Source organism: Carassius gibelio, chromosome B24 (genome assembly GCF_023724105.1).
Source record: "Carassius gibelio isolate Cgi1373 ecotype wild population from Czech Republic chromosome B24, carGib1.2-hapl.c, whole genome shotgun sequence".
NCBI lineage: Eukaryota > Metazoa > Chordata > Actinopteri > Cypriniformes > Cyprinidae > Carassius > Carassius gibelio.
This window is the reverse complement of record NC_068419.1, coordinates 200795-223294: the sequence shown is the minus strand read 5'-3', so window position 1 is coordinate 223294 and position 22500 is coordinate 200795. Positions and strand designations below refer to the sequence as shown.

The 22500-nt window shown below is 36.2% G+C and overlaps 2 protein-coding genes across 4 annotated transcripts in view; both read right to left on the bottom strand.

Moving 5' to 3' along the window:
* Positions 1-10541, bottom strand: part of LOC128012900 (serine/threonine-protein kinase DCLK2-like) — a 14801-nt gene extending 4260 nt beyond the window's left edge. For 2 of the 3 annotated variants that reach the window (XM_052595480.1, XM_052595481.1), the window contains exons 1-10: positions 9769-10541; positions 7525-7907; positions 4193-4325; positions 4034-4114; positions 3871-3953; positions 3693-3762; positions 3178-3280; positions 3039-3096; positions 2535-2654; positions 2248-2394 (exon numbers count right to left, since the gene is read on the bottom strand). In XM_052595480.1, the coding sequence (XP_052451440.1) occupies positions 2248-2394; positions 2535-2654; positions 3039-3096; positions 3178-3280; positions 3693-3762; positions 3871-3953; positions 4034-4114; positions 4193-4325; positions 7525-7907; positions 9769-10165 (1575 nt within the window). In that variant the 5' untranslated portion in view covers positions 10166-10541. The remainder of the gene's footprint in view (positions 1-2247; positions 2395-2534; positions 2655-3038; positions 3097-3177; positions 3281-3692; positions 3763-3870; positions 3954-4033; positions 4115-4192; positions 4326-7524; positions 7908-9768) is intronic. The other variant, XM_052595482.1, reaches the window with a different exon arrangement.
* A 1168-nt stretch (positions 10542-11709) lies between these two features.
* The window catches only part of LOC128013066 (F-box only protein 41-like), a 30927-nt gene continuing 20136 nt past the window's right edge, over positions 11710-22500 (bottom strand). Inside the window, exons 2-10 of the mRNA XM_052595793.1 lie at positions 21730-21860; positions 21561-21644; positions 20114-20229; positions 19864-20016; positions 17986-18081; positions 17794-17912; positions 14439-14597; positions 13966-14081; positions 11710-13687 (exon numbers count right to left, since the gene is read on the bottom strand). Of these exons, the coding sequence (XP_052451753.1) occupies positions 13628-13687; positions 13966-14081; positions 14439-14597; positions 17794-17912; positions 17986-18081; positions 19864-20016; positions 20114-20229; positions 21561-21644; positions 21730-21860 (1034 nt within the window). The 3' untranslated portion in view covers positions 11710-13627. The remainder of the gene's footprint in view (positions 13688-13965; positions 14082-14438; positions 14598-17793; positions 17913-17985; positions 18082-19863; positions 20017-20113; positions 20230-21560; positions 21645-21729; positions 21861-22500) is intronic.

Sequence of the window (22500 nt, the reverse complement as noted above, 5' to 3'; positions counted from 1 at the left end):
TTTGTGCGCTCTGTTTTAAAGCGTTTCATATTATCATGGTTTTGCGCACTGAAAGATTATTAAAAGCCTATATTTTTATACCTAGCCTACACAATACATTTAAAATGAGCATAATTTAATTGTATATTACTTGTGTGTAGTGTAGGCTATATAAATACATACACTTCTTAGCTCTTGACATTCATATATAAATATAAAATTGTGATATTTGCTGCGGGGTGAGGGCTTCGATAACTCTCTCTTTTTTGACCATACATGTGTTTGCATCCCTGAATGTTTGTGTCACTTTTATTAGACAGGGTTGTATGGTGTTTGTGTTTACAAATAATATGCATCTTGTTGTTGCACTGGCAGACAAGGTGAAGCACAAGTTGTAGAGCATAAGTATTTGTTCCTCAATAGCTTATATTTTTGGCATGTTGTTCATTGCACTTTAGCACTTTCTCAAATAAAGCCACAATTTCCAAAGTAAGAATGTTTTTATTCCTGTCTTTTTTTGGAGTAAAACAGTGATTCCACTGTTACCACTTTATCTGTGTGTAATGTTGTAGTAGCTCAAAGTTTTTTGCTGTTTAAATTTTAAACCATGCCTTTATATCTGTGATTACTGGTTAATTAATATGCTGAAATTTTAGAAGAGCATCAATTCATGGAAAAAAAATAACTTGACATTTGTGGATACAAGGTTTCTGCCCAATGCGACCATGAAGTACAGCTTGGCAGCACTGCATCTCCATCAATGAGAAAGTCTAGCTTATTATGCAAAGCTTTTAAGGTTAACTGTTGTTTTATGAATTGCAAAACTCGTTAAAACCTAAAGTCCATTTCCAATACTTTTTAATCTAAATTAATTTGTTAAAGACTACTTTTTTGTTTTTTACTAAAATTGACTAAAACTTGACTAAAACCTTTTTGCGTTTTCATCGACTAAAACTATCAAGTTTATAACTGACTAAAATGTGACTAAAACTAAAAAGCATTTTCGTCCAAAAGACTAAGACTAAAACTAAAAGGGCTGCCAAAAAAAAACACTGGATTGAGTGAGTGTGAGTGAGTGAGTGAGAGTGAGTGTGTGAGGTGATTGAGTGAGTGAGTGAGAGTGAGTGAGTGTGTGAGGTGATTGAGTGTGTGAGAGTGAGTGAGTGTGAGCGAGTGAGGTGAGTGAGTGAGTGAGTGAGAGTGATTGAGTGAGTGAGTGAGTGAGTGTGTGAGGTGAGTGAGTGAGTGAGTGAGAGTGATTGAGTGAGTGTGTGAGGTGAGTGAGTGAGTGAATGAGTGAGTGAGTGTGAGCGAGTGTGTGAGGTGAGTGAGAGTGAGTGAGTGAGTGAGTGTGAGCGAGTGTGTGAGGTGAGTGAGTGTGAGAGTGAGAGTGAGTGAGAGTGATTGAGTGAGTGAGTGTGTGAGGTGATTGAGTGAGTGTGTGAGGTGAGTGAGTGATTGAGTGAGAGTGAGTGTGTGAGGTGAGTGAGTGAGAGTGATTGAGTGAGTGTGTGAGGTGAGTGAGTGAGAGTGATTGAGTGAGTGAGTGAGGTGAGTGAGTGAGAGTGATTGAGTGAATGTGTGAGAGTGAGTGTGTGAGGTGAGTGAGTGAGAGTGAGTGAGGTGAGTGAGTGAGGTGAGTGATTGAGTGAGTGAGTGAGGTGAGTGAGTGAGAGTGATTGAGTGAATGTGTGAGAGTGAGTGTGTGAGGTGAGTGAGTGAGAGTGATTGAGTGAGTGAGTGAGGTGAGTGAGTGAGAGTGATTGAGTGAGTGTGTGAGAGTGAGTGTGTGAGGTGAGTGAGTGAGAGTGATTGAGTGAGTGTGTGAGGTGAGTGAGTGTGAGTGATTGAGTGAGTGAGTGAGGTGAGTGAGTGAGAGTGATTGAGTGAATGTGTGAGAGTGAGTGTGTGAGGTGAGTGAGTGAGAGTGATTGAGTGAGTGTGTGAGAGTGAGTGTGTGAGGTGAGTGAGTGTGAGTGATTGAGTGAGTGTGTGAGGTGAGTGAGTGTGAGAGTGATTGAGTGAGTGTGTGAGAGTGAGTGTGTGAGGTGAGTGAGTGAGAGTGATTGAGTGAGTGTGTGAGAGTGAGTGTGAGTGATTGAGTGAGTGTGTGAGGTGAGTGTGTGAGGTGAGTGAGTGAGAGTGATTGAGTGAGTGTGAGTGAGTGTGTGAGGTGAGTGAGAGTGATTGAGTGAGTGTGAGTGAGTGAGTGAGTGAGTGAGTGTGTGTGAGGTGAGTGAGTGAGTGCAAGAGAAAATGTGTGTGTACCAGCAGGTTCTCTGGTTTGATGTCTCGGTGTACGATGTTCATTCTGTGCAGGTATCGCAGTGCTCCGGTCAGGTTGAACAGCATGGCACTGGCGTCTCGCTCTGTGTACTTCGTGGAGGAAGTGATGGCATCAAAGAGATCACCGCCCTGCAGAAAACACACAACACTGTCACACTAATCATACTGGGACTGCTGTGTGGTTGTGTCTAGGAGAGTGTGTGTGTACGAGCGTGTGTGCAAGTTTGTGAGTGTATGTGTGTTTTTGCTAGTGTGTACGGCTGACTGACCTTCACCAGCTCCATCACCAGGTACAGTTCAGTGGGCGTGTCCAGCTCCTCTATTAGCATGATGATGCTGGGGTGATGAACCCTGCGCAATATCCCCACCTCATTGGCTATCAGGTGCTCCTGTCAACACCAGTCAACCAATCAGAATCTCTGCTGTCTTTCACTGTTGTGTAGTGAGTGAATATGCAAAAATGTTTACTAGAAACTGTTTGATTTCAAAACTGCACAAATTTTAAGAAGTTGGAGTCAATAATTATAATTAACAAGGAAAAAAAATGTTTTTGTTAACTGAAACAAAATAAATGTAAATTAACAGAAATTAAATTAAATATTAAAAGCTTGAATTATTTTTGTTTAATAATAACTGAATACATTTATACGCATTTCAAACAATCTCAGAGGAAACTTATTCAACATCATTAATGTAATGAAGAAAGAGGGAAAGGCTTCAGACAGCAGAAGACCTGATGAGGTGTTTTACTGTTGAAGTGTTTGAAATGGTACCTTTCCGCTGCACTTGGCCTTGTCAATGATCTTCAGCGCATATTCCTGTCCTGTAGACCTGAGAGCAGCACACATGACATCCTCAGCGAATACATACAACATCTGCAGTTAGTTTGATCAATAATGTGTCCGTATTTACCTGTCCACACACTCTCGGACCACAGCGAAGTTTCCATCGCCGATCACCTTCCCCACTTTATACTTCTCAGTGATGACAGACGAATGAACTTCATTTCCATTCACTGCAGAGAGAGAGAACGTCACGTCACAGAGCGGCAAAACAACAGCCAATCAGAATGTACCTGATGTTTTTGACCAATAGAATAACACTGTGGGCGGAGCTACAGCAGGGCTGAGCAATATAAAACATAATTTTTATTCTTTTAGATGACAGAAATGCTATTCATGCTGTTGGACTAATAAAAATTAGAAAATTTAGCAACAAAATAAAATTACTCAAACTTTAACAATAATGTAAATGAAAACCGAGAATCTAAAAACAGACTCAAAATATTATATATTATATATATAGTTACAAATAAAAAGTTTTATTGAATATACTAACCCTTCAACAACAAAGTACAAATAGATTAACAAAATGTTATTTTATCTGAAGTGTGTGTGTGTGTGTGTGTGTGTGTGTGTGTGTTTTACCCTCTGGACTGAGGACCTCCTCATCGTGGAGGTCTCTGGTCGGGGATGAAGACGCTTCATGATCGGACGTCTAAAGAGGACAGATCACGTCAAACACACTCAGAGCACAGGTGTGCACACACACACACACACACTCACTTTCTCTCTCAAATACACTCACACACACACACACACTGACCTTCCGGCTGCATTGAGTTGCAGGGCTGCAGGGCGACTGCGATGACCTCATCGGTGGAGAGTCGCTCCTCGGAGCCTCATTGGCTGAAAACCGTCAGCATAAACACCATCAAAACTCAGGAGTAACCAATGTGTGTGTGTGTGTGTGTGTGAGTGTGTGTTACCTGATACAGGTGATTTTGAGCGCGGGACTCCGGAGCTCTTGGTCATCTTGGGTGGGACAGACGGCCGTGATTTCTTACACTCTGAGACAGACAGATGTGCTTTTAGACAGGAGTGTGTGAGCAGAGTCTGTCTCATAAATACGTGTGTGTGGATCTCACCATTGACAAACGCAGCCGCGGCACCCTTCCCCGCGTGTCCGATAGCAGCGTCATCCTGAGCGTAACGAAACTTCTCCAATCCACACGCAATGAAAACATCATCATCACCGAAGAAATCCTGCAGACTTGTCAACTACACACACACACACACACACACACACACACAGGCTTATTTCACTGGGGAGCTTGAGGTGATTTATTAGTAGTGCTGCAGGGCAACGATTAATCACATCCAAAATATATTTTTGTTTTGTTTACATAATATACGTGTGTACTGTGTATTTTATTTTGTACTGTATCCAAATACAAACTTATACAATAAATTATTGTGTATAATTGTAATAATATTTATATATTCATATAAATATATAATGTGTGTATATATATATATATAATACATATAATATACACAGCACACACACACACACACACACACACACATATATTATGTAAACAAAAACTTTTTTTTTAGATGCAATTAATCGCAAGTAATCATTGCCCAGTACTAATTATTAGCAAAGACTTCTATTCTAAAAATATATCAATAATAATAAAAAAAGTCCTTCAAAGTATCTTGGAGAGGCGAGATGTCACAGCATCTAACTACTGGGGTGCCTCAGGGCTCAGTTCTAGGACCACTTCTCTTCTCTGTCTACATGGCATCATTATGTTCTGTCATTCAGAAACATGGCTTTTCATACCACTGCTATGCTCATGACACTCAACTCTACCTCTCATTCCATCCTGATGATCCGACGGTAGCTATTCGCATCTCAGCTTGTCTAACAGACATTTCTTGCTGGATAAAGGACCACCACCTTCACACAAGCACATGTGTGTGTGTGCTTGTGATTCCGGCAAACCCATCGTTCCATCACAATTTCACCATCAAGTTAGGCACATCAACCATAACTCCTTCAAAAACAGCTAGAAGCCTTGGAGTTATGATTGATGATCAGCTGACTTTCTCAGACCACATTGCTAAAACTGTCCGATCCTGCAGATTTGCTTTATTCAACATCAAGAAGATCAAGTTCTTTCTTTCGGATCATGCTGCACAACTCCTTGTTCAAACTCTTGTTCTGTGGCTGGACTATTGCAATGCTCTCTCTGCAGGTCTTCCAGCCAATTCTATCAAACCTTTACAATTAATTCAGAACGCGGCAGCAAGATTCATTTTTAATGAGCCGGAAATAATACACGTCACACCTCTGTTTATCCATTTGCACTGGCTTCCAATAGCTGCTCGCATAAAACCATTACTTCAGACTTAAGTGCCTCTAGAAGCTTGCGTTCTGCAAGTGAACGTTGAATTTACTAAAAATGACGAAAATACAAAACAAGATTATAAAACCTTTAATCAAATTACTACAACACTATATAAATAATACTGAAATATCACTGCTGTTCATCAGATGAGATTGAGCAAATCTTTTATATATCAGTGGGATAAAATCACTGAGATACTATTTGTTTTTTCTTTTATGCCAAAAATCATTAGAATGTTAAGTAAAGATCATGTTCCATGAAGATATTTAGTATATTTTTTTACCCTAAATATATCAAAATTTAATGTTTGATAAGTAATATGCATCGCTAAGAACTTCATTTGAACAACTTTAAAGATGATTTTCTCAATATTTAGATTTTTTTGCTCCCTCAGATTTACAAATAGTTGTATCTCAGACAAATATTGTCCTCCGAACAAACCACACATCAGTGGAGAGATGATTTATTCAGCTTCAAATGATGCATAAATCTCAATTTCGAACCGTTTACACTGGTTGTGTGCTCCAGGGTCACATATGTCTATGATTTTTTACTACTGGTTTGATTGACTGGTGCTGTGAGCGACAGAGGTTTGTGAGGGAAGCCCTGTGTGAGTCTGCAGCGAGGAGTGTGTGGCATACAGATGAAGCTCACATTCACATTCACTGGGGCCAAGGGGAGACGCAGGTTACCACGGCAACCGGCACACACACACACACACACACACACACACACACACTCTCTATTAGTCCGTCACAGTTGGACAGCTGTGTAGTTTACTGTGAGACTCACTGCAGAAACTGATGGTTAATGCTCATGCAGCTTAACCCACTGTTTATATCTGTTTAGTGCTTCACTCTGAGTTCTGTTTTAAACTGGATTATATTAATTTGAAATTTTTGTTGTGTTTTAAAATTAATTATAAAAAAATTTCAATTGTTTTTTTTTTCATTTATTTTTTACACATTTTATTTTACACTCATGTTTTGTTTTAAAACTCATTTATTTTATTTGTATTTTTTTTTTTCAATTTAGTTTTGAAGTGATTTATTTTAATTTAATATTTGGTTGTTTTTAAATTATATATATTTTTTATTTGTTTTATTTTAATGTTAATTGTTTTATTATGAAATGGTTAAACATTTGTATAAATTGTATTTATAATTATACATAATTATATTTCAATTTTGTTATATATATAAAATAAATAATACTATATAAAAAGTAATTTGTTATTCACAACATAAATACAGTTTAATTTAATATATTTTAAATAAATCTTTTCAAATATTTAAATAAATTTTATTTAAATATTTAATTTTAAATATATAAAATAAATAATATATACAATTAAATTTGTATAAATAAATATTCATATATATATATATATATATATATATATATATATATATATATGTAAAAGTTTATAAATATATTTAATATCTATATTTCAAATTTGTAATGTATAAAATGTATAATATCAAATTGAATTTGTTATTGACATAACTCTTAAATCTGGGACAGTTTTTCATTCTTTAAAATCTGTCTACTTTGTTTTGCACAGAAGAAAGAAAATCAAGGACAATTCAGGGACAGTAAACGATGAAAAATTTATCATTTCTGGGCAAACGATCGCTTTAAATAGTCGTTTTTCTGTTGTTATTGTTAATTGAAACTATTGAAAATAGTTTTCAAATAATTAAAATAGTAAAATTTGGAAAATTTGGAAACTGAAAATTTAAAAGGTACTTACTACTAAAACTATATAAAATATATTTAAAAAAACGAGTTTTGAATTGAAAACTTGCTATAAAATAAAATCTAATTTAAAACAGCAGTGAATACTATAAACAGTGTAAAACTGAACTAAAGGAATAATAAACTCTCTTCAGGAAATACAAACGCTCTCAAAATAGTGCATGAGCAGGATGCAGCTATTACTAATAGATGATTATTGATCAGCCTGATTAACAAACGGACATGAGTGTGAACTGAACAGAAGTGTTAGGCCTTGCATCCTTTTATGTTTGTGCAATATAAATGTAGTTTTTGTTTTTCCGCACCTGTTTCCCGTCCAGCGTGTAGAGTCTCTTCACGACGCCGGAGTCCAGTTTGATGGCTTCGGTGATGTCTGCGAGCACCTGATCGAACGAGTGTGCTGTCTTCTTATTCAGCAGGATCCTCACGGCCTTCCTGGGCTTCACCCCGCTCCGGATCACCGTCACCAGTTTGGGTTTGATGAAGTCTTTGGCCTCCCTCGACTCTCCAGGTGTGCGCTGAGGCCCCGGACGCTCGGCTCCGCCCCCTGTGCGTCCAGCTCCGCCCCCAGGCCCCGCCCCCGCGCCGGGCCCCGCCCCCGCCAGCCGTGAGCCCCAGTTAGGGTTGCTGTTCTTGGTGTAGTCCACCTTCCTGTAGGGCTCGTTTGAGGCGCAGACATAACTCTCGCCTGCGGCAGGAACACACAGGATCAGCTCAGATATTTCTTATACGTCATAAATCAACAACACGAGCATGTGCACGATTCTTTGAGGCTGGGTAATGGTCACGTGCCATGCAGGTTAACAAATACAGTATTTCATCTTTTTAGTAAGTGTTGTATTTTAATTTATTTTAAAATGATTTATTAAAATTTTCGATTTTTATTTGGTTTCAAAAACTTTTTTTTGTTATTTCTATATAATTTATTTTATTTTTCACATTTATTTGAAAATAATTTATTGTACATTAAAATTTGTTATAATTTCAACTGTTTTCACTTTGCTTGAAAAAAAATTTTTATTTCTAAATTATCATATTTTTTTACATTTGTTTATTTTAAAATAATTTATTTTATTTCCCAATTAATCAAGTTATATTTTTATTTATTTTTTAAAATGTATTACTTTTTTATTTCTAAGTAAGTTGTTTTAATTCAACGTTTTTTGTTTTGTTTCCAAATATTTATTTTAATTTTTAATTTGTTTAACTTTTTTATTGTTTATTTTAAATCTTTTATCTTAATGTTACATTATTTTATTTTTTTTTTATTTTTTTTTTTTTCTAAATTATTTAATTCACTAAATATAACAAAAAATTTAAATGTGGACAAAACAGAAATGGGTTTAAATACTAAAATGACAACTGAAATATAACCATAAATAAAAACTATATATTTTTGGTTTTATTTTTTAATTATTTGGTATAATATGTAATTTTTGTTTAAATTGACATTCATTATTTTTTATTGGATTTAATTCTACTTTTTAATATATATTATACTAAAACTAAAACTTAAAAATTAATTAAAGCTATGTACTATTAAAAAAATATATAATTATTCATTTTATTTCAATAGTTTTGTTATGTAATTTATTAAAGTATTTCCAATCCTAGCACAAAGTAATAGATTTATTTAAAGTTGTTTATGGTTATGTTTTATGGTTGTTAGGATGTTTTGGCTGGTTGCTAGGGTGTCAGAAGCATCCCTCTGGTCATCTGTGAAGATGATTGATTGACAGAGAGTTCACAATCTGAGCTTAAATCATTCAGACAGTAAATGCATATTTAAGTAGTTTTTAATGTATCTTTTCCATGACAGTTTTCCACGAAAATATTATTATTGCACTATATTGAAGTTTTTTTTTCTTGAAATTGTACATGTGTCATCTGATAGTAATGATAGTATTCTTCCCCATCGCAGTATTTGGAGGGGAATGTTTCTGATGAGACTACTTCTGTATAAAGTAAGATTATACCATTTCTTTTCTATCATTGTTTGTTACTGGTCAAATGAGATGCAGGTAAATCAAATATTTCAAGTTTTTAGAAAGTGTTTTATTTTGATTGCTTTTAATTTAAAATTATTTATTGTAATTTTGCATTTAGATTTTTAAAAATGTTTTATTTAAAAAATGTTTTAATATTATTTTAATGTAACATTTTGTATTATTTTTTTATTAATTTAATAAAACATTTTTATTTACAATTTCTTTTTCAATTCCGATTCTTATGGATTCCCAGACTCGATTCCAGTGTGGTAAAAAAAAATGTGATATATATATATTATATATCTTTTGTGTATATATAATAGGAATAATATATTATTAGCAGTATAATGATATTTCGCTACACCTCATGTTGAAAGGAACCTTTAAAGGGCTTCGAACCTGCAACCCTTCACAGTGTGTTAAAGATCGCTTGACAGACGTCTATAAGCTGAGTTTAACACGGATTCTGATCTAAATCATGGACACAAACACTTCTAATAAACGTCTGTTTGACACGTGAAGGTCTCCGTGATGTAGCGGGTGTTTCCGTGAGCGCCTGACCTTCCTCGAGATCCTCGAGGCTCGTGATCCTCCTCGCGCCGTCCGCGCTGTAGATGTTGCGCACACCTTGCGGCAGGTGCAGGTTGTCGGCGAGCGCGCGCGTCAGCTCGGCCAGCAGCGCGTCCAGGGACCGGAAGCGGTCTCCGGACACCGCGTACACCAGACCCTTGAAGTAGCGGTCTCCGTTCCGGTAGAAGCGGACCTTCTTGGCGCGCTTCTCGGAGCTGAGCGCCTGCAGCGTGCGCGTGCGGTAGATGCTGCAGTTGGCGCTGTGCGCGGGGCTCGGGACCAGACTGCTCGCGCGCGAGCCCGACCCCCCGGCAGCGGCGCGTTTGGAGCGGCGCGCCTTGTCCCGCTCGTCAAAGTGCTCGAGCTCGATGCTTCTGCTGAGAGACATTGTCCTTCCCGGTGAACGTTCCTTCTTTCTGTTTCTATCGCGCGCTCTGATCGCCGGAGTCCGCTTTTGTCATCAGCGCGAGCGACGGACGCGCCGCTCTCCCCGCCGCGCGTTTACCGGAGGCATCATTTGCATCAACACAAAAGCGCCCGGCGTTTATGCCGCGAAACGAACGGAATGATCCCGGTAAATGACCGCGTCTGGCCAGCTGTTGCAGAAAACCAGGATGAGCGGGAGAATCCCGGTCAGACGCGGAATTCCAGAAAAGCCGCGTTAAACAAAAAAATCCCGATCCGCCCTTAAACCAGCGCGGCGCGTGCGGGGTTGATGCGCGCTCCGCGCTGTAACCGGGCAGCACGACTTCAAACGCGAGCGCGCTGCAGGTGATCGCTCGTGCACGTGGCGCGCGCCCGCAGTCTCCTCCGCGCGGTCTTAATGCCGTCTGACAGAAAGGGCCAAATTACTTCAACTTAATGTTGAAATATATCAATAAATCGTTCAATCATTAATTCATCCATCCATCCATCCATTCACTCATACAGTATATTTACTTATTTAATAAATATTAATTTGTTTAATTCATTAACTTATATATAACTTATTTATTAATTCAAAATGCTTAAATGTAATGTATTATTTGTTTATATATATACATATTCATTTATTTATTTAATTATTTAACATTTATGTATTTCCAATGCATTACATTTTCAGGGTTACAGATGTTGGCACGTATAATTGAGTGAATTAATGAATTAATATTTAATAATGCATTTATTTATGTATTTAATGAAGTATTTAATCATTTATTTATATATTTCAACATTATTTAATGATTTAATTTCGAGTAATTTGAACCGCCATGAATCTTGGTCATGCATGGAGGGAAAATGTGATGTTTGATATTTCTATTTTTAAAACATAAAAGTAGAGGTTTATTTTTATATTCCTTCTTTGAGTCACAAGTAAACTGCAGGATTTCATCAGAGAGAAAGAGAGCCCTCTCTTTTCAGAAAATCTGAACTCAAACATGAAAAATAAAATCAATCAATAAAATAAAGCAATTTATTTATTTAGGCAAAAAATAAAATAATTATTGACCCTTACAAACGCAAATGTGCAAATCATAAATTTAAAATACAGACAGTGCTTTTAAATTTATTTTATTTAATGCATAAAAAAATGCAATTCGTTAAGAATAATACAATTTAAGTAGAATAAAATATTAAGCAATGTCCAGTACTTTATTTATTAATTTATTCTTGTGCAAATAAAGAAAACGAAATAAACGTATTGCAAATCATAAATTAAAAACCAGACAGTGAAACATTTTATGTATTTAATGCATGCAAAAATAATTAATTAAAAACTGTAAAATTAGTAAAATAAAATAAGTAAAAAAAAATTAATAAAATACTAAGCACTTTCAAGTGCTTGCCTGCTTTATTTATTAAATGCAAAAGTGACAATTCATTCAAAAACTCAAGTAAAGTACAGTAGTAGTTAATACATGCAAATTAACAACTCATTAAAAATGTCCAAACTCAGTTTTTTTCTCTTTATTTTGTACTTCAGTTTGTTCCAACAAAGTACATCATACATGTAAATGCACCATAATGTTTTTAAATGAGGTAATGTTCTCCTGGATTTCTCATGCAATTGTCTCAACATTGTTTTAATGTTTCCTCAACCCTCTTTCTCTACACTAAAACTCCACACACAATTCTCCACAGACTCTTCATTAGAGTCAATCAAACACTGAGCTGCTGATATTCATAACTATGATCAGACATATACATAGAAATACCACAGTGTGCCTCCACTGATGTGCTTTTAATATTTCACTGATGAAGATTTCAATATCCGTCTGATTAGAGAATTAAAGCTCCTTTCATGGCAGTTGAATCGCTGTAAGACACTTCAGATTGTCTGAAAGCAGCACATTATTTAGCTTTGGTCCAGAGGAAGATCAGCCCATCAAACAAAGCCAAACTCAATCATTTACAGACTTCACCACTCGGATGCAATAAGGTTTGAGTTGAATTGATTTTTCATATTTAATATGTGCAATGTTTCAGATCAGGGTTTCTCAAAATGGGAGCAAATAATTACTTAAATCATAAATATGTAAAATATGAATTACTGATTTTAAAATTAAAATGCACACTGAAAATTAAATGACGATTCATAAAAATGTATAAATGTAAATAGTTTTTACATAAAAATAATTAAATTAAGATTCATACAAAAAAAAGTAATTTATATAAAAAATAATAATTTTTAATTAAAAAAAAAATTATTAAAAACATACTCAAAATAAAATGCACAAAATTTTACATTTTGAGAAATAATTTCAAAATAAAATACAAATTTTAATAATTATAAGTGAAATATAAAAAAATAAAACCTACAAAAAAAACTTACAAAAATTAAAGAATCCATAAAAATGAATATATTAATTAACAAATTATGAATAATGGAGTGATTCTGTTAATAAATAGTGCTGTATATGATCAATAACAGATAACACACACATTAGACACAGAAACAGATCCAGATGAGTCTGAGGTCACTGAAGACACCTGCTGGAAGACCTGTGTGTGTGTGTGTGTGTGTGTGTGCGCGTGCGTGTGTGTGTGTGTGTGCGTGTGTGTGTGTGTGTGTGCGTGCGTGTGTGAGTATGTGTGTGCCTGTGCGTGTGTCAGTGTGTTCATGCATACGTGCGTTTGAACAGTACTGAATTCATAATTGCCTTTAATAACATTTACTGCTAATTATTGCGACTTTACAGCTACAACTAACACAATATATCTGAATTATATTCCTAAAGCTACTATAATATTGGAAATAAACAGACCTGAGCGATATAACTGTGCGTCTCAAACCCCCTCCACTCTCAAAAGTGCCTTATTTGTGTTCATTTATAATTTGATTTTACAATTAAAAATAAATAAATAAATAAATAAATACTGAAAATGAAATAATTCATGAAAATGAAAAATTTTAATTAATTTAAAATAAAAAAAATAATTTATTAAATTATAAAATTGTAAAATGTACATCATTTTCTTACATAAGTCATAATAATGTTTAATTGATAAAAAAATCCTGCATCAGATGTGTGAGGAGTGATTGTTAATTGAAAATAACAATTATTAAATAAAAACGCTAAAAAAAGAAGAAGAAAACTTTAAATAATAATTAAAAATAAAAACAGCTAAAATAAAACACTTCAAAATTAAACATATCAAAATAATGTACATCAATTATTTTAAAACAAAGAACTAAATAAAACAGATGTTAAATTGAAATCATTTTAAAATATATGTTGTTTGTAAGTTCTCCTGTAATGTTTATGTTGTTTATGATTATGTCTGTGGTCATTATAAGTGTGTGTGTATGTATGTGTGTGTGTGTGTGTGTGTGAGAGAGAGAGAGAGAGTGTGTGTGTGTGTGTTTGTCTCAGGGTTTCTTTACTCTGATCTGTAGAACATCACTCAGAGCCGGACGCTTTCTCAACGCCTGAGGAGATAAAATTCACTTCATTCCAATCAGACACATATCCAATATTTCATATTGTGTGTGTGTGTGTGTGTGTGTGTGTGTGTGTGTGTGTGTGTGTGAGAGAGAGAGAGAGAGAGAGAGAGAGAGAGAGAGAGAGAGAGAGACAGTATGTGTGTGTGTGTGTGTGTGTGTGAGAGAGAGAGAGAGAGAGAGAGAGAGAGAGAGAGAGAGAGACAGTATGTGTGTGTATGTGTGTGTGTGTGTGTGTGTGTGTGTGTAACGGTGGCTGGTTTGACCTGTAGGTTGTTGATGATCTCCTCAAATAATCTCTTGGCTTCTTCACTGTCAGCGTCTTCGAAGTAATCAGAGATACTCAACTGAACCAGCACACACTTCAGACTCACACACACACCTCACACACACACACACACACACACACACACACACAGAAGAGCTGCGTTAGACGTGCATGAGCTCATCACAGTTTAGGTTTTAGTCTTGAATAAAGTAATCAACACACAAAATGACCATGCATCAAACAATCAAAACACTCTCACTAAATCGTTTAAAATAAAAACAAATAAAACACTTGCTAAAAATTACACCATGATAATACAAATTAAATAAATAATTTTACATTTAAAAACTTTTTTAATTTTTTTAAAAAAATTAAAAATAATTAAATCATAAAAATAAATAAATAAAATTATAAAACGGTCAATGTTCAGGCCCTTGAGGCGCGGTGTGTGAGTGAGTGAGTGATGCTCACTGCTGAAGTGCAGAAGGGCTCTGGAGGTGACCGGTGTGGAGATGAAGCTGAGCGTGTGCAGCTGCTGGAGTCCGTCTCTACAGATCTCCGCCGCTGACTCCTGGTTCACTTCATTCATGTGATGCAGCTCCAGCTCACACAGGTTCACACAGTTCCTCGCTGCAGAAACACAACACTCAGCTCTCACCTCGGCTCTCAATGCAGTACAAGTAATGCGACTTACGCCATCAGACTACTTTTTTCAAGTAACTAGTAAACAGTATTGGGAAGGTTACTTTGTAAATATTTACCCTATTTTAAAATGTAATAAGTAGTGTAACTAGTGCTAGAGTTAGAGGGACAAATAAAGGTAATTAATCAATAACTCGAAATAAAATTATAATAATTACATTTAAAGCACAAAATCAGACTTTAGCACTACTTTGAGATTGTTTTGAGGTTAAAAACTGATTTAATACTAGAAGATAAAATGACTATGATTTTAACAGTAAATAACTGTGAAAATGCTACAGTACGAACCTGTTGCATGGTTAACGGTAAGATCCTGTACAATTTACAAGAAAAAAAAAACTCGTAAATTGACTTTCCCAGAATTCTCTGTGTTGCATTTCAAATTTTCTTTGAATTTGATGATTTTTCTTTTAAATAACGATGTTTATTGTTAGTTTTTTTCTTATCAGTTATGTTTATTAGGGTTGTATGTTACATATAATGTTGTTAAATTAATGTTTATTTATGACACTGTGCATCTTCTCTATGTTATTATTTAAAGTTGCTCTCATCCCCACCTGCATTTGGTGGTTATCAGTATTTTACAAAAGCACAAAACAGATTTCATTAATATGTTGGTATATTAACATTATATCAGTTAATTAAATTAATTTAGTTAATCCTGTAAAACCTAAAATGTTGTTACCGTATTTTTTACAGTACAAATCCGCCAACCACAGCTGCCGTTTATTTTACCGTAAATTTTAAGGCATTTTATTGCAGTATTACATTATATTTTAAAGAAGCCAGTAACAATTTGTGAAAGAAGTCAATCAAATCTGTCTATGGGAGAAAACATTTGGATGTGACCCCCTTTGTAATAAAGATAAAGAACTGTAATTTAATTACACAATTACACACATTTATTTTGTAATTAAATTACGTAATTCCGTTAACAAGTCACTCCCGAACATTCCAAGTAAAGTAGTGCATTATTTTTAAATTTAGAAGGAAATAATTGAGTTACTTTTTTAAATAAGAAACATCAAAATCAATAAAGAACAGTGAAAAGCAACCGTAGAATATGAAGCAAATCTGCAATAATTAAAGGGTAAATAACCCAAATACCCTTTATGTATTTAATTCCATTTTATTAACCAATGTCGTTGCTGCTGAGCTTCGATTATTAAATTCAATCATACTAATTAGAAGTTATGGGATAAACAAACCTTTTCGAAGCTTTGTTTCCATCCAAAGCTGCGAATTTAACTTACTGTATGCACAAAATTGGAATATCGCATAAAACATTTGCGAACAAGCTCCGTATCCATCCAACGAGTCAAACCCTTTTTCGTTTAAAGTCAAAAACCACCTCAAGCGACCGTAAAAGCTTATTTTGCAAATTAAAGGGATTTTTATTTGAAATCAGGCGTTTCCATCGCACGTTTCTTTTGCGATACTTCAAAATGTGCATTAAAATAGGGTGATGAAAACGTCGTAACAAATGATTTGCAAAAGTTTCGAAGCTTCACAAAGCAGTGCTTCAAAAGTGGCCAAAATGTAGTTCTGTCAAAGGATTAATCACGATTAATCGTATCCAAAAGAATCTTTTTTGTTTACGTAGTATATGTGTGTGAACTAGGGCTGCAACTAACGATTATTTTGATAATCGATTAATCTGTCGATTATTTTTACGATTAATCGATTAATCAGTTTATGTACTTATATTTTAGTTTTTTCCATTTTTTCCCCAAGTAAATTATTAATAAAGGGTCTTTATCATTCAGCATAGATTTTTAAGAGATTTTAACCAATTGTAAACAATCCTTCGAAAAAAAGTGCCAATGGCATGAAATCTGAATGGAACTCACAATTTAAAGTAAAATCCATCAGAAGGTTGTCCAGAAAAAAAAATTGGGACACACACAAAAAACCTGCTGTGTGAAAAAGAGCAGTGAATACTTAGAAAAGAAGTGCATTTTAAATATACTCAAACATTTACCTCTCTCATTCAGTCATAATTAGGCTGCAAGTCTGAATTATGAACTGGTAAACGACAAACTGATAACATAACATGTTTGTAAAGCTTTAAATGTTAACTGTTAAAAGCAATGTTATCAGCTTTTACGACTAAACATTTGCAAACAACCTTGTACTGGAGAATCTGCACAAATAAAATTCTTAGGGGCCGTTCACATATCGCACCTAAAAACGCGTGGAAAACGCTAGTCGCGCCGCTTTCTCCTTCTTTCCAAAGCGCTCGGGCAGAAGCGCCCCTGAGGCGTCTGCCTTTGCTAAGTAACCATGACGTGCTCTCTCCATGACGTGCCCTCTCCATGAAGACCCGGAAATTTCAGCAAAGTATAAATGGATGCGGTGTGGACGCGCCTGGAAAAACGGGCGCATCGCACCGCGTGCGTGTCGCGACCGCGTCGCTTCCATTATGAGAGTGCATACTGCGCGCCTACATAGGAAATAACGAACTTGAGCACGCAAAAGACACGATATGTGAACGGCCCCTTAAACAGTTCAGTAGTGCAGAGTTTACAGGTTACTCTTCATTTTGAAGGCTCAAAGTAAAGTACTCCCACTTCCCGCTGAATGCTGCAGAGACGCTGTTCGGGAAGCACGTGACATAAAACGAGGCCAGCTATTGGCTATTCGCTACTTCACCTGCTGTACTGGCTGAGTAAAACCTCCGGTGGCTCATTACTGCCACACTTTGGTCACCGCAGATTTGAAATATGCACGAAATGAGCCGCTTATGGCAAATAAAATTCATTTAGCGACAAATCGATTACTAAATTAGTTGACAACTATTTTAATAATCGATTTTAATCGATTAAAACGATTCGTTGTTTCAGCTCTAGTGTGAACTGTATATATGTATTATGTACATATGCATTAACATTGTTGGTGTGGAAGGGCTTTTACATTTACCAAAAAAATAAGTTTTATATTAAGAATAAACAAGCCCAGCCCAGATATGAAAAGGAACTGAAAAGTAATGTATCACATTACTTTCCATAAAAAGTACCTAACGTAATTAGTAACTTTTTTAGGGAGTAACGCAATATTGTAATGCATTACTTTTAAAAGTAACTTTCCCCAGCACTGCTCACGCATCACCTGACCTGTCACTCACCCAGAGAGGCCAATCCCTGCACGCCGCAGCTGGCCCCGCCCACCCCCACACGACACAGGTTCGGCCAGCATCGGCCAATCGTCTGCAAGCAGCGGTTACTGAAGCGACTGGGCTGCAGGCTGCAGGAAACCAAGGCGGGAAATCAGTGGTCATGTGATCAGCGGTGACAGATTTAAAGACACAGATCCTCACCACGGCTGTAGAGGAGCGATGTGCAGCGTTGTGATGTTCCTGCATCCCGCTCCCAGAGCCCAGATCACCTCCTGTCCCGCCGGATCTGACGCGCTCCTGAACACATCACAATCAGCTGTGTGAAGCTTACCATTGATAACTATCTACAGGTGCCTCTAAAAAAATGTATATCATGAAAAAGTTATTTATCTTTTGTAATTTAATTCAAAAAAGCCAACGTATATTGTAGAATCATTGCATACTGCAATCAAACTTAAATATTTCAAGAGTTTTTTGTTTTAATTCTGATGGTTATGACTTACAGCTTAGGAAAAAAATAAAAAAGCAGGTTTAGTTATGCACTCAATACTTGGTTGGGGTTCCTTTCGCACAAATGACTGCTTCCATGCGGCGTGGCATGGAGGTGATCAGTCTGTGGCACTGCTGAGGCATTGTTGAAGCCCAAGTAGCTTTGATAGCGGCCTTCAGCTTCTCTTCTGTATTGTTTTTCAGATGTTACTTCTCTTCCTCTTCACAATACCCCATAGATTCTCTGTGAGGTTCAGGTCAGGGATGTTTGCAGGCCAATCAAAGCACAGTAATATCATGATCATCTGAAAGTGGTTTTGGCTTTGTTGGCAACTGCTAAAGTCCTGCTGCAAAATGAAATCAGCATCTCCATAAAGCTTGTCAGCAGATGGAAGCACAAAGGGCTCCAAAATCTCCTGGTTGATGTCTGCATTGACTTTGGACTTGATAAAACACAATGGAGCAACAGTAGGCAGACATCACAGCTCCCAAATCACCTCTGACTTCAGAAACTTCACACTGGACTTTGGATTCTGTGCCTGTCCAGTCTTCCTCCAGACCTTGATTTCCAAATGAAATGCTAAATTACTTTCATCTGAAAAGAGGACTGTGTGGACCACTGATCAACAGTCCAGTTATTTTCCTCCTTACCCCAGGTGAGATGCTTCTGACGTTACTCTCTGGTTCAGGAGGGTCTTGGATGCATGAATGTGACAGCTCTAGCTCTTTCCCTGAAGACGTCTGAGTGTGGTGACTGTCCACTCCTTGTGAAGCTCTCCCAAGTTCTTGAATCTGCTTTTCCTGACAATCTTCCCAAGGCTGTGGTCATCCCTGTTGCTTGTGCACCTTTTCCTACCACACTTTTTCCTTCCAGTCAACTTTCTATGAATATGATTTGATACAGCACTCTGTGAACAGCCAGCCCTTTCAGCAATGATCTTCTGTGGCTCCTCGTTGGTGTTTCAGTAGTTTTTCTCATAATTGTGGATGCATGTTCTAAACTAGCCCAAAAGGTACCCAGTGTTGAGACTCAAAATGAATCAAACTAATCAAGCTCAAAATGGAATATTTTTGAGATACTGATTTTTTTATTTTCCTAAGCTATAAGTCGTAACCATAAGAGTTAATACAAAAAAAAACCTCTTGAAATATTTCAGTTTGTTCTAATTCTAATATTTTGAGATGCTCATCTATCTATCTATCTATCTATCTATCTATCTATCTATCTATCTATCTATCTATCTATCTATCTATCTATCTATCTATCTATCTATCTATCTATCAATCTGACTACTTCTATCTATCTATCTATCTATCTATCTATCTATCTATCTATCTATCTATCTATCTATCTATCTGACTACTTCTATCTATCTATCTATCTATGTCTATTTTTCTATCGATCTGACAGGTCGTAATTTAAAGTTAAAAGAACAGATTTCTTTAAATATAAAAAAATAATAATAAAAAACTGCATTTGAAGAATAAATGTATGTATGTATAAATCTACATGAATATTAATTGAAATGTATTATATATATATAGTATAGTATGTAGTATTTATTAATAAAAAAAAAAGGTTTATGTCACCTGTATGTGAGTGACTGCAGTGCACGGCAGTGACAGCTGACGAGCCACAGAGATCTGTCCGTCAAAATACTGGGACAATGAGAGATGCTCAGAGAGATGAGACTCCGCCCCGCTGCTTTTAGCACCGCCTCCAGCCCCGCCTCCAGCCCACCCCTCAACACAGAGAGACCAAAACACTCTTCACTAAAACACACTGGCCATCATGTGAAAGAACATATATGTGAACAAATTACATATGAATATATTTTACCTGGTGCTGCGCAAGTACTCGTCTTTGTTCTCCTTCTTGCCACGGGATCGAGGTTTGAGATTGTGAAGAACAAGAGACTGAGTCTGAGAGCACCACTGAGACAGAGTCATCAGGAACTACACACATACACACACACACACACACACACAGAGAGAGGTTAGTCTGTCTTTGCTCTACAGTGACCTCTACAGGTGGTTCGTTTTATTAGCTGAGGAAGCCATTTTGGCAAGGGTTGTTTGAGAAATAATGAATGGAGATAAGCTTCTGAAGAGGTAAGTGAATTGAGTTTCTATCTTCTGTTGATGTTTGCTGATTCAGACGCTTTGCTGGTTTTAGTTGGATTAGATTTGGTTGGTTGAAGCCTTTGTGGATTCAAGTTGTGCAAATAAATAAAATGTTAACTCTGATTGGTAATTTGTCTGATTTTGTTATTTTTTTCTGATGAAATACACACATTGTAATAAAAGCCAAAATAAGAAATGGTATGTATATGAATATTTACTGAGTAATCCACTATTTCATAGAGGAGAGTCAAAATGACAATTTTCACCTGAGATTTGAAGCCTTCAGAAGGATGGCAGCATGATTATATTACTTTTACTCAGAGTTTGCTAAGTCTGTTAGTAAAGTCTGTCGATTCTATCCATCTTTATTGCACTATACTCCAGTGGTGACCATTCAAAAATGGAGAAAAAGCTGTTTTTGTGTGCTTTCTCCAAAGTTTGCATTGGTGTAACTCAAGAAGTATTAGAGATATCTCAATATCCTTTTAGATTTTGGGTTTTGACAAACTTTTCCTTTGGCATCTTCATTTTTGAGGCCCTGTATTAGGTTCATTTCTGGAGATATAGGAATCTCAATGCGGCTTCATGTGTAAATTGTTAAAAATGATTAATATTCAGTGGCCAAAAACTAAATGTGGGTCACTTTGCATATTGATGATATTTTTTGCTTTTAAAGTAGAAGTGCATCTTGTTTCCCTCTTTGCAAAAACACCATAAACTCAAGAAGATCTTAAAAAGCTTTTAGATTGTTTCAGCTATTTGACTTTTCTATTGGTATCTTTATTTTCTATAAGGTCGTATATGACTGAATGCAAGAGATTGTTGAATTGTTCCCATTTTCAGTTGTCAAAACTAAATGTCTTTCACTTTGTATACAGCTGATGCTTGTCATATTTAATCTCTGATGAATAAGGAATACTTAAAATGTAATGTAAAACTTTTACTTGTCACACAATTTCTGAAACCCGACGCTCAAACACCAGAAACACACACCAATCTGCAAAACCATAAACTCATCACCAAACACTTTTTGCAAAACACACAAACATCTAACATGAGTTAAAGGTGTTTGCAAAGGTCTATTAGGATAAAATAGCTTAGATGTCCTTCCTAATATGGGGAAACAAACATGTGTGTGTGTGTGTGTGTGTGTGTTTCCTTGCCTTCGATGACACTTGTGTGTTCTCCAGTGTTACTCTGATCCAAACAGCAGGATGACGTGCGACACTGCGCCAGTCCTTACACACCTGAGAGAGAGACGACACACACACACACTTAGACAGTGCAGCACACATCACACACATCATATATCTAACACACACACACACACACCTCAGCGGCGGTGAGCAGCGAGCGTGTGTCCAGATAAGTGAACACACAGAAGAGCGCCGCTGTGAGCCTCAGACGCTCTGAACACACGGCTGATTCACTGGATCTGTTCACACACCAGTGCAGATCCGGACCTGATCACAACAACAACAGATATCACACACTTCACACCCTAGCAACAACACCGCGACACCATGGAAACGAGGCACAGAGTTCTGTACAGGTACTGTAAAACTCTATTTAAATAATTAATAATCTCTATAATCAGTGCTTCTTTTCAATTAATTTTAATGTGTCTTTATGTGTTAATCAGGGTAATTATTATTATTATAGGATAACTAAAACCACAAAAAAAATAAAAATAATGTAATATATGTTAAAATAAAATATATTGTAAAAAAACATTTATTTTATTTCAACACTGCTCGTTTTGCATTACAGTAAAATATTACAGTAAAATAACCAAAATTCAATAAGCTAAAAATAAAAAATACTACCATTTAGACATTTCAAATATAATAAAAATGGCAAAAACACAACAAGATTACTAAAATTACTGTCTGTGTGGGGTGTGTGTGTGTGTGTGTGTGTGTGTGTGTGTGTGTGTGTGTGTGTGTGTGTGTGTGCGTGTCTGTGTCTGTGTGTGTGTGTGTGTGTGTGTGTGTGAGAATGTGAGTGTGGGTGTGTTTGTGTGCGTGTCTGTGTGTCTGTGTGTGTGTGTGTGTGTGTGTGTGTGTTCATGTCTGTGTGTGTGTGTTCATGTCTGGGTGAGTG